The sequence below is a fragment of the Hipposideros armiger genome, unplaced genomic scaffold (genome assembly GCF_001890085.2).
Source record: "Hipposideros armiger isolate ML-2016 unplaced genomic scaffold, ASM189008v1 scaffold_244, whole genome shotgun sequence".
Taxonomy (NCBI): Eukaryota; Metazoa; Chordata; class Mammalia; order Chiroptera; family Hipposideridae; genus Hipposideros; species Hipposideros armiger.
Window position 1 is genome coordinate 2,179,765 of NW_017731594.1, and position 12,669 is coordinate 2,192,433.

The 12,669-nt window shown below is 38.4% G+C and overlaps 1 protein-coding gene across 1 annotated transcript in view; it reads left to right on the forward strand.

The window, feature by feature from the left end:
• The window catches only part of TBX20 (T-box transcription factor 20), a 54,056-nt gene extending 46,999 nt beyond the window's left edge, over positions 1-7,057 (forward strand). The window contains exons 7-8 of the mRNA XM_019655726.1: positions 814-926; positions 2,154-7,057. Of these exons, the coding sequence (XP_019511271.1) occupies positions 814-926; positions 2,154-2,494 (454 nt within the window). The 3' untranslated portion in view covers positions 2,495-7,057. The remainder of the gene's footprint in view (positions 1-813; positions 927-2,153) is intronic.
• Positions 7,058-12,669: the final 5,612 nt, after the last annotated feature.

Genomic DNA, 12,669 nt, shown 5'->3' on the forward strand with positions numbered 1-12,669 from the left:
CCACAGCTATTCCAGAGATGTATATTGTGTAAGCTATCCTGTTACCAATTTGCACTTTTGGCAAAGAAATTATTTGGCTGAACTCATGCTGGCTCTTTTTCTTTTTTTAAGTTAACGTACTCTTCAGTTTATAGACTACGTTGCAAGAGGAAGACCATCTTCAAAGACAATGGACTAATTTATTTGGGGACCTCAATTCATGAATGGCTATCTATGTGTCCTTTACAGCTTTTCTGTAATTTTCAGTCTTAAAGCAACAAGGATGTCCGTGTCCATTATCCAAACTACCCATATTGTCATAAACTCTATGGATTTACTGGTTTTGCTAGTTGAACACTGAGTCTTTTTTTGTGACTAATGATAGTTTGAACTTTTTGCCCACATTGTGTCAGATCTTGAGTCAGCGTATTTCATGTCAGTTGAGTATTTGTTTTGTATTCATTAGCTGATGAAGTTGTGAGAAGAATCTCTGCAGTTCCTCCTACTAAATTCACTCACTCGCCTTTCACTTAATTAAACTCTGCATTCCCATGGTCAGGTTTCATGGCTCCTTGTCCACCTCTTTGTTCCTCATTTTGTAGGATTTCAGGGGATTGTTCCTCCCCTATCCAGTTATGTTTGCTTGTATTTGTACTCCTGAGGTCATGTTTCTGTGAAGTCTGCGATGGAATAAATGTTCCTGTTTGGAAGGTCATCTTTCCCTGAAGTGGTGTGGGCTTTGGGCCGAGAAAATGTTTTTACGGACTAGTAAATTACCTTTAAGACCCCTCTCCATCCCCGAGACTACTCAGGGTGTACTGCTCTCTGACCTAGGGAAAGCGTGGAGAGCCTGATTCAAAAGCATTCCTACGCCCGCTCACCCATCCGAACCTATGGAGGAGAAGAGGACGTGCTGGGGGACGAGGTGCAAACGACCCAAAATCGAGGTAAGACAGCTCCCGGGGTGTGGCTGCTGGGGGCGCCAGCACACAAAGGGGATTGACGCAGGCAGGTAGTTGGTGAGACGTCTAGACCTCAGGCGAGGCATCTGCCCCAAAGTATTTCCAGAGCCTCTTCAAGAAGGGACAGCCCCTCAGGCCGATTTCACACGGTTCATAATTTTGCCTTGGAGTCTTAAGTGATTTGTGCAGCCGGAAGGGTTCCTGTGGTTTTGTTTTTTGGTGAAAGAACCTGAGCCTCTGATTCAGGGCTCAGGAGTTACTGGTCCATGATCTACTAATCGAAGAGCTGTAGGACTTTGGGGGCAGTCCCTTAACCTTTCTGAACCTCAATTTTGTAATAAAAAAATCAGGGAATATACCTGTTCCACTTAGGTCAGGAATCTCTTATTAGGACAATGACTAAAACTGAAAACACTTTTGAAAAGTGAAGGGCATTATGTAGAGGCAGTGGCTCCAGTGGTGACAATAGGGGAGTGCTGGAAGTCCCTCTGTCACACAAGCTCAAGGAGGAGCCTTCTGCCCCTGGGAGTCCAGAGAACAGAGACACCAGAGGCCGCCTGGGCACAGGGATGTTCCTATGGAGAGAGCCCTCTGCCATAGATTTATGTCCATAATATGGAATAGCATGTCAGTCAAAACATAGGGCATCTCTTATAGCCAGATGCCAGTGAGCTACCAGTAATTCTACAATTGGAATATTCAGTGTCAACTCTTGTTTAAACATCTGGATGCTACGATATAAGAAAACGTTCTTTTGTAACCTGTCAAATATTTAATAAAGAATTATGGAAGCAGAAAAAAAACACCAGTCTTATGGATTCTCTCAATGGCTTTGGAAACCACACAGCTTTGTGGCGGCTCATGTCCAGCCTTCCTTGTGGGGTGCTGCAGAGGTTCGCACAGATATATGCTCCTTGGAGCTCCTGTAAGCGCATCAGTTAACAGCCTTCACACGGGGGCCTAGTGTTTTGGCCATTGCCGGGCGTAAGCAGGCCCATCTTTTCCTATTTAGTAAATTCTCTCTTTCATCTATGGTGTAAATGAGAGCTTCTCACCTGGAAAGGTAGACTTCCTTCATGGTTGACATGTTTGTCTTTTTGAATTGCAGATCTATTACATATTTCTTGAAGTAAATCAATCCTTACAGATAACGTAATTCTCGGTTAGCACATTGAAGTAGCTTCCAGTCTGATGAGTTGTTTCTCCTTTCAGGATCAGCCTTTACAACGTCCGATAATTTGTCTCTCAGCTCCTGGGTATCATCTTCATCCAGTTTTCCCGGCTTTCAGCACCCACAGTCCCTGACTGCCCTTGGTACCAGCACAGCATCCATAGCGACCCCCATTCCTCACCCCATCCAGGGTTCTCTGCCGCCATACAGCCGGCTTGGGATGCCTCTGACCCCCTCAGCCATTGCCAGCTCCATGCAGGGGAGTGGCCCGACGTTCCCCTCCTTCCACATGCCCCGGTACCATCACTACTTCCAGCAGGGGCCCTATGCTGCTATCCAGGGACTGCGCCATTCCTCGGCCGTGATGACACCATTTGTATGACTCTCCCCAAAACAGGGGACTCCAGGTCCACAGCGTGCAAATGGGTATGGAGTATAGGGCAGGGTTGGGTGGGCGGGATGTGGGGTGTTGGGGCCGGAACTCTCCAGGAGACTTGCGACCTACTAAGAGGAGAGCTGGACTCACCATAAAACCGACTGCTGAGGGAATGCATCATGGACCAGGACTCATCTGGGGTTGTCGGGTAGCTCTGGGGTTTGAGAAAGAATCAGTGTCAAGTTTCTCAGCCAGCCTAAGTCCTGCAACTAACAGGGTATCAACGTACCCAGAAAGTTTATTAATACAAGGCAGGTGAATCAAAGCGCATTGTTCCTCATGCTTCAGAACGCTGTGTCGATGCAGTAATGTATAAAATCAACGTGTACAGGTTTTCTTTCTGCTTTCCACAGGTTAAAAGAATCTTCGAAGAGGCAGTACCATCTAACTTACCAACCGTAATGCATAATGACTAACTGAAGTCCATTCCTCCCTGTAGAAAATGAGAGCCAATAGAGAAATGTTTGTAGTGCCGTAGCATACGCATGTTTTCTTTTCCTTTGTGTTAGTTTGCTGGGGAAGGAGCCGGGAGTGCTAATGCATCCTGTTTTGTGGATGAATTGTGGTGATGACTTCACAGAGTTCTTTTGTAATACTGATGGGCCAGTACCTGACAAGCTCTTTTTCAGTGTAGTCTCCTTTCTTCCTAATGCTTTCTTGCAATCACTAGTCATTGATGTAAGGTAAATCTTCTATATACAATTTCAAAGCAAGAGACTTTATGTGTTACGTTGTAAACCTGAGGGTCTATTTTTCTGGGCTGCATTCTAAATACACTACTGATTTATTCACTGGGGAGCTTCTACATGATAACATGTGAAGCTTTCTTTCACATACAGCTGCAGTAAAAAGATGGTTGCCATCTTCTGAAAGGAATTTCTCTGCCATGGGTGCCAAAGGCCCCTTCATTTTTACTTCAGCTTTGGGAGACCTTATGGGTGTTAAAAATGCACCCGGCCAAATTCTCTTTTTTGTTAAATCTGCTTTGTTGATAGATTAGCTGCTACTGCTGATTGACAAGACTTTGTAATGGCCATTCTCAATGCCTGTGTAGCCATTTAACCTATGCTCATGAGGAGGTATATGTCCATGTATCTGATTCGTCCTTTTTTCTTACTGTCACATTCAGTGACTCCTTTACCGTTTTCCTAGCCTGTTATGTGAAATTACGTGTTAACTCAATGACTGAAACATTGACAGTGCTTCTAAGTAAATCTCAAACATTTATCCACTTTATTTTCAGCTCTTGCTGTCTTTTTAAGCCTTCCTTTAATGTTGTATAGTAACTAATTATATTTTAGTTATATATAATCTATATTATTTTGGGAAAGCATATATCTAAACATTTACGGTCAGAGTCGTTGTGCATTTGGTATTTTGCAATAGTTCATTTCCCTATAACAAATTTAATGAGGTTTATACTTCTTCAACTTTAGACATAATGCATTCTAGCTAAGGATATAACTTGTCTTCTTCACAAAGCTGCCCCAAACTTTATTTTAATTTCAATTTTGTATGTAATATTCATTTTACTCTGTCTGGCTGCAAAAGTATTGAATCTGTTAAAAGAGATGGGAAATACTGCCGCTGAGAGTAGAGATGTATTTGGGAGTAAATGCAATACACTTATCACATCAGACTCCACTGGGATTTTAGTTGGTTGTTTTAATGTTAGGCTTTTCCATATCAAATTCCTTTCTTGGGCATTTCCAGCTCATGAAACAAGGCAAAATGGCATAGCCTGTGTGACGCCGCTATTGGGCTTGGTAATTGCCGTTCTCCACTGCATCCATTAGTTTACATATGGAGAAGCATGGGCTATGCTAACGAGGCATCTCAAAGTCCTATGGCAGACACTGTAGGCTAATTTATAGCTTCTGGCATGTTGTGCTATAGTATACACAGGTAGTTTGTTTTCAAACACAGCACTAATGTGCGTTTCCTTAAAAAAAGCAGTTATGAGTAATGCTTAAGTAGCCATAGAGTTTAGGGTAGGGATTTAATATTTAATTGTTGGCCTGTTGCCAGCGCTCCTTTTAATACAGGGTACTATTGCTTAAAACAGGCACAACAACAGTTGATGCCACTTTACCTGATGCTACTCAATACCCTGGTAAATTACTGGTCTACTGAAGTACATCATACCTGAGTTTTCTTTTCAATGGAATGACTACATCATTTTAATACTATTTCGATATTTTCCCCAATCGGTGTGTCTCAAAGTAGGGTTGTATGTTTTGTTAAATATGGTTTTACACCAGTATTTCCTGACTTCATAACTTTATTTTGTAAGTAAGCAATTTAAGAATAAAAATAAGTAGAGTGCTTAGAGAATAGAAAAGAGTAAGCTATCAAAGCATGCATGCTATTGGAAAATCGCACCTGGGGTTCCAAATTGGATATATTTTTTAAGTATTTGGTTTTATTTGAACCAGAAAGAAAAAGCACAAGTGAAATGGAGCTCACCCTCATCAGAGTCACTCTAGCCATGAGATCCAGTGGTAGAAATTTACCCACACTGGGTCTCTAGGAGCTATTCTGGTTGTTGAGTCTTACTTCTTCGGCATTTAAGATTTAAAACTCTAAAGTCTATTTTTACCAAAAGTAATTGCAAGAACTAGATAACTAGCAGGAAAGCCAACTGAATAATAAACAGCATGAGTTATAGTACATTTGGAATAAATTCAGGGTTTGCCCTCCAGGTATATTACACCATCAAAAAGCATGGCTGCTAAAAAGAGGCCCTGCCGGAACTGCTTTCCCTAACCTGAAGGAATTAATCATAACTTAGTAGGGTCTGCATATGTGACTTGTTTTTATAACATCTATCAACAATTCTGAGTAAGTTCTATTTCTTTTTTAAATTATTTTTTATTGTGAAAGACACAATTTTTAGAATTAGTTTCAGCTGTAAGTTCTATTATTTCTTTTACTTAGCGAATTTCCCGCCGCCCTCTTTGCACCTTAGCAGGATAAAGATAAACATACCCGTCTTCTTTGCTGGGCCCCTTGGGTTTATAACAACGATATGCTGTTTGGAAGGTTTCCCACCATTCCTAGTAGGTGGGCACAGAGTAGGACTGATTCAGAAGCTTCCTGATGATGAGACGTCATCTAGCACAACCCCTGTATAGAGAAGTCACACTGCTCTCTGGGGTAGTCCAAGATTTCCCCTCCCCCACGTGTACCCAAATCTCTGTCATTGCCTTTCTCCAGCCACAACATCCCACCCACCCAAACAAGAAAAAGGAAACCCTCTAAAAGCCCAAGAAATAAGTATTCTCATAGAGCAACTTCATCCCATTACTGTCTATGACTTTTTCAGCGAGATGTTGGGATACTTATCCCAATTCTGAATTTCACGGTAGCATTTCAGGCTGTCCTGCTTATATTTAAGCTGAATGATTTTGAGAAAAATTAAGCCTCAAATAAAGTGGATAAAGCGACTTTACCAGCCCATTAAATAAGCAGTCAAGCTTAGCCATGACTCAGGAAATGAAGTTCAAAAATTCAGTTATGTAATGTGCAGGGTCACATAGTGTAAGAAAAACAGTATTTGTACTCAGTCTGTCAGCTGACTACGTAAGCAAAACTGTTTTCATTATTAAACACGCATGGACTTGATAATTATTACAAGTTCAACAACTATACCCTAAATCTAGATTGCATAGACAGAAGGAAAGGATCAAACAGAAAAGATTTTCAGCTGGCCCCTTTAGAGCCACAGTTGGGTGGAGGATGGGTTTTATACGTTTTTATGTTATTTCAGAATGCAAGGATTTTATGCAAACAAGCAAGGAGAAGTTTACAGTCTCTTAAAACTTTAGAAAACCACACATCCTTTCTTCACTGCTATTCATTCCAAGCCAGTTATAAATGATTCCAACGCTTCTCTTTCCTCAGCATGCTTCAGTATGCAAAGGTTCACTTATAAATGTTCAACAGGCAAATAGTCCATAAGGATTGTCTGGCCCTTCTTTCTCTGTGCATCCCTTAAATAAGTCTAACCCCCGTCCCCTGATAATCAGAAAATAGAAACACTTTGGTGAAATAATACATCTGGACAAAAAATACAATTTGTTGTATTTTACATTACATTGTATTCTGGCACATTAAAATACTGCATTTAGTTGTTGTTTTTGTCTTAGTTTCAGAAACCTAAAAGAAGGTCTTTGGTTTCCTAGAGGAAAAAAATTTGAATTAGCCTCTTTAGTAGACTGTATCACAGTTCTATTGTTTGCTGTGTTCATTTGCTTAATGAATTGCGTGAGAACAGTCACTGTAATGAAGTGTGTGTGTTGGGGGCTGGGGGCAGGGCATGGGAAATGTTTTATGAAAAAAGAAGTTATAAGCCGAATACTATGAAGTAACATCTAACGAAGTTCTTTTTAAGTGCAATATATTTATTTCTGCTAGAAATGTATTATCAACATTATGTAATATTTGAAGCATTACATGTTATTTGTAAACAGCTTAAAATTATATATTACCCAAAATTGTACAGAAGTACAAATGTGTGGATATTAATTTCTTTTATTAAAAATGGTGTGGTTTTGATATATATGTATATATATATACATATATATGTACACACACACACACACACACACACACACACACACACACTTACACCTTTCATTGTCTGATACATTTTGCTTCGTGACTTTTGGTACCTGTTTCCTCACCTGAAAAAAAGAAAAAGAGGATTAGGTAAGGTCAGGGGTCACAATTGGCCACTCCTGGGCTAGACACAACCCACTGGAGTACTACACAGGGTTTTGATTTCGTCTTTAATTGCATTTGAAAGCCTGTGGAGAAGACATTGCTCTCAAGTCTCTACTCGTTCCCATTTATCTGGTGCCCTTCACTCGTTTACCTGATGAACCCTTAGCATGGTGGGACTTTGTACTTCTCTGGACTGACTGATACTGAAGTCTCCACAAAGCTGATAGAGCTCCAACCTCTCATTCCACTCCTGAGCTGTTGGATGTGCTGCAATGACATTACACAGAGCAGGCTGACACAAAATAAGATTAACCAAATTCAAAGTCTCAATCTTTCTTCCACATGACAGTCCTTCGGAATATCTGACGTTATCATACCTTTTGCTTTCAGAAGTCTGCTTTATTACCCTTAATTTTCCGTGCAATTGCCAACCTTTTAAACATCTTTTCTTTGGAATGATTCTAAGCTTACAGAAAAATTGTAAGAATAGTATAAGGAAACCCTGTATGCCCTTTATCCAGATTCACCAATTGTTAACTTTTTGCCCCATTTGATTTATCATTTGCATTCACACTGAATAGTGCATGCACACATGTGTGTGCGCACACACGTTATACATGTTTTTCTGAACCATTTGAGAGTAAGTTTCATATATCATGCCCTATTACCCCTAAGTGATTCAAAATATATTTCCTAGAACTAAGAAGACCCTCTGAAATATCCATGGTAGAGTTAGCAGCTTCAGGAAATCTAACAATGGTACAATACTGTGATCTACCATCTGTACTCCAATTTTGTCAAATGACTCAACTGATGTCCTTTGCAGCTTATTTTTTCCTTCAGTACAGATCTCGTTCCGGATAACATATTGCATTTAGTTGTAATGTTGCTTCAGTCTCCTTTAATTTGATACAGTTCCTCACCCTTTGCCTTTCATGGCAAAAGAATTCCTAGTTTTCATTGGTTTATAATTACTATCCTTCATTATCTTGATGCACAAATCATCCCAGGTTTGGTCATTGGGAGCTCCTTAAGCTGGCTCCTGTGTCCTTTTGATGTGCCCCAATTTATTTTTTAGCACTCTTGAATTTCCGGTGTAACACGTTGTTCCAGGCTCCTCTTGTATCTTTTCTACCCAAGCCCTGGATACCCAGCCATTTCTACAAGGGGCCCAGATTCCTTTTAGTTGGGAAACTATTAGAAACCAAGATCTGGGTGCCAGATATACTCATTGGGATATGTTTGCTTCTAGGTCCTTTTAGCAGACAGGAATACATATATGTATACATTTGAATGTGTGTGTGTGTGTGTAAAATGTGTTAGAAACCATGAGTATATGCTGATAGCTCCAGTTCTAATGCCCCCTGGGGTCCTTTTTTCCTTGCTTTGTCCCATTCCATATCTGTATCTGCCTTCTTCCTCGGCGAGAATCCTGGCTCCCAACAACATCACATTATTTACTCATTTCAACTATACACCCCAACTAATTCATATTGCTTCACTCATACAACTACAATAAACACACCCTCTACAAAGAGTTCAGGATTTGTTTGCAGTTGTCCGGCCCCCACTCCCAACTAAAGGTATATCATCAAAGCACATGTTTTGCAGTTAGCTCCTTTTTGTTCTTCTGCGTCGTTATGTTCTTCATTTGCAGTACAGCTGGGCTCATTTGTTCAGCTCACTTACAGGTTCAAAGTTATTTTTTCCTTCTCATTCTTATTTTTTTTCTTTCTTTTAAATAGAACATTAACATGCTTCCACCACCACCAATAAAAAATCTCATAGAACTAATAAGCAATTATAGCAAAGTTATAGGATGCAAGGTTAGTATCAAATAAGTCAATTACTTTCCTATAAACCAGCAATAAACAGTTGGAATTTGAAATTAAAAATACAACACCATTTATATCACCACCATGAAAAGAGGAAAAGAAACACTCAGGCATAAATATAATAAAATACGTACAAGATCTAGATGAGGAAAACTATAAAATTCTGATGAAATAAAGAAGATCTAAATAAATGGAGAGATAGTCCATTTTTGTGGATAAGTAGACTCAACATTGTTAAGATGTCACTTCTTCTCCACTTAACCTAGAGATTCAACACAATTCCAGTCAAAATCCCAGCAAGTTTTGTGGCTATTAACAAACTGATTCTAAAGTTTATGTGGAAAGGCGGAGCCAACAACACTCAAGAAGAACAAAGTTGGAAGATTGACAGTACCCAGCTTCAAAACTTACTATAAAGCTACAGTAATGCAGATAGTGTGATAGTGGTGAAAGAATAAACAAATACATCAACAAAACAGAATAGAGAGCCCAGAAAATAAACCCACATGAATATAGCCAACTGATCTCTGACGAGGAAGCAAAAGATCCATCTGAACGGACACCTCACCAAAGAAGATAAACAGGCGGCAAATAAACATGAAAAGATGCTCAACATCATATTGATTTGGGAAATGCAAATTAGAACACCTATGAGATACCACTCACCACACACCTATTGGAATGCGGAAGTAGATAATGGTGATGGTTGTGTAACTTTGTGAACATACTAAAGTCACTGAATCCTACACTTAAAAGAATGTATATTATGATATGTGAATTATATCTCACTGGAGCTGTTGTTTTAAAATGTGAAAGAAAAAAAACTATTCAGCAAGTCTTTTATTTCCATTCTTAAGGTCCAACTTGTCAACTTTGAGGACTTCCAGGGAAAGGAGAGTAAATCTTGTGTACTTGTGAGTTAAAAGTGAGGAATCTAGAATCTTCTCCCTGCCTCATTTTTTTTATCTGCAAAAAGAAGATAATACTACCTATTTGATAGCATTGGGTGGCCTTAGGCTTTCAAGTTATATTAGTTTATTTTTATCCCTTCCCTCCTCACCCCCCCCCCCCCCCGGAAGAATTGTAGCCAGCGTTTGGACTTCCCTGGGAATGAGAAAGACATGATAATTATTGCTACCTTTCATAAAAATGTACTTTATATATATTATTTTACTTAATTTTTGTAACAACTTGACTAGGTAAGAGCTATTATTATTCCCATTTGAAGAAGGAGAAAACTGAGGCTTAGAGAGAGTAAGTGACCTACAGTAAATGGGAAAGCCAGGATTCAAATCCTGTCTGTACTCAAACTATGACACCGCATACTAACCCCTCAAATATTTCTAAATTCTCAGAATTAAAAACACAAAAGTCTATCTTGACTTTTCTGAACCCAGGTACATGGCCTTAATTAAGAAACATAAAAACTGCATATTTCAACCAGTTTTTACCTAATGAATTATAAATTATCACTGGTAAGTATCTCAAGAAGAGTTTCAACAGACTGTAGACAAGAAAACAATCGTAAAGCTCCACATTTATCTTTTGGGGATGGGTCAATATCCGTGTGGAAGCAGGACTCCGCTGCTCAAGAGAGAGTCTGGTGGTCTGAATGTAAACACTTTCTACTTATTTAGGAAAAACTTCCCCTCCCCTTAGACTCTAGTTGCCACGGGGGCTGTTAGAGGATAGCAGGAATTAGAAAAGAGGTAAAATGAAGCCCACTGTACTTAGAGACTCACAGCAAGTGGGGCCAGGGAGGAAACAGAACAGCAGCCAGGGACCCAGGGGAAGTCAGGTTCGGGCTGTGACAAAAAACATAGCACGCAGATGCCTTACGCATCACTGCTGGTTTTGTTACGTGTTGCACTTAATCTGCCCATATGTATTCTATAAATCACTTTGATGTATTCTAAGACTATATAGAATAATATCACACATGTTGTTTTGTATGTATTGCTTAAGTCATTTAACAATGATTACTGAGCACCCTTCTGCTAAAGCAGTAGTTTTATATAATATACATGTGCAAAGACATTTCTTTTAGTGGAGGTAACTTGATGAAGAAGGATTTGAAAGGATCTTTTAAGATATAAAACCAGACCAACTGGAAAATAAACAGCCATCAAGAAGTACATACCTGTGGTTATCCTGTTTTTTGGAGACAAAAATAGAGATATGTGATTAAGCAAAAAGATTTTTTTCATCTTTGTGAATTTATAGGAAGTCTTGCAAAAGTATAAAAAACGAATCCCATTTGTTTGCTTTTTTAAAACTTCTTAATTGAAATGACTACAATTACTAAATAAAATTGCTCTAAAAGAATCTTGGATATGTGATTCAATTATAGCTAACAAAATTATAAGTCTAAATATTGTATTACCATCTTTGGGATTAACTATTGGTGATAGATTAGAGATAAACACTTCGATGACAACTCCAACACCAAAGCAAAAATTACTTTAATATGTAAGAAACTGTGAAACAGCACAAATAAAAACCTCTTTCATGCAGGAGAGTATCAATTAAAGTGAAATTAGCATTTTAAATTATCAAATTATAGGTGGGAAATTTTATATTTTTAAAATGATGTTCACTGAACTACCTCTGTCTTTCCCAGTCCACATAAGCAAGCTAACCATAGATGATATCACAGAGCTCTCCACTAAAATTATATCTGTGTATTTGTGCAAAGTTAAAATATTTAAATTGGATTAAAAAGTTATCTGAATCAATTAAAAAAAGTCATTACTGTATTAAATGGAAAACCAAACATTGGCTATAATGAATATCTTAATCATTTTGATATATGAAATATGCAATGTAATTATTTTTATGCAGGGTTACATTTGGAATTTCCTTAAATTTCATATTTAGTAAACTGATTTATTTATTACAAGACCAGTGATTTTTTTTCTTTTCAAAAATGAATTTTAAAACTACCTGCAATTTTATATTCTGATTCACAAGTCATTATTGCCATCTGCTGGTTATATAGTTTCATTGCATTTTTTGCAAAAATTACCAATTGCTTTATTAAAAGACAAAAAGAAAACAGAGGTGAGTTTTATATATAGGTGACTGCATTCAAAATCTCTAAGAGAAATAATTTGCTAAATCATGAGTCATCTTCATTTCAAAGAGTACAAGATACTGAGAGAATATATTATTTGAAATTTTAACTGATAGTACAATGAACATTTTTATAAATTATTTTTTAAATGGTAAAAATGACCAGATTTGTACTTTCAAGGGCTAGATGAAGGGTAAGAATATGCTTTAATTCTGCTAGGATACTGAGTGATCCAAAAGGCAATTGGAAACTCCAGGAAACAAACAAACGAATTGACCAAATAAGAAACAGGAAACACAGATTGAAGGAAAACCAAAATCAGAAAGTTCAGCTCACTCAGAGTTGCACAAGAAAATGTCACTGAAAATTTCATTGGGCCAACATTCTAGCAGCCACTCCTTACATCCCACAGAAATACCCACCCCTTGTGAAACACAAAGACATAAAACTTATAAAATCACTTAAATGAATAATCTATTAACAAGAAC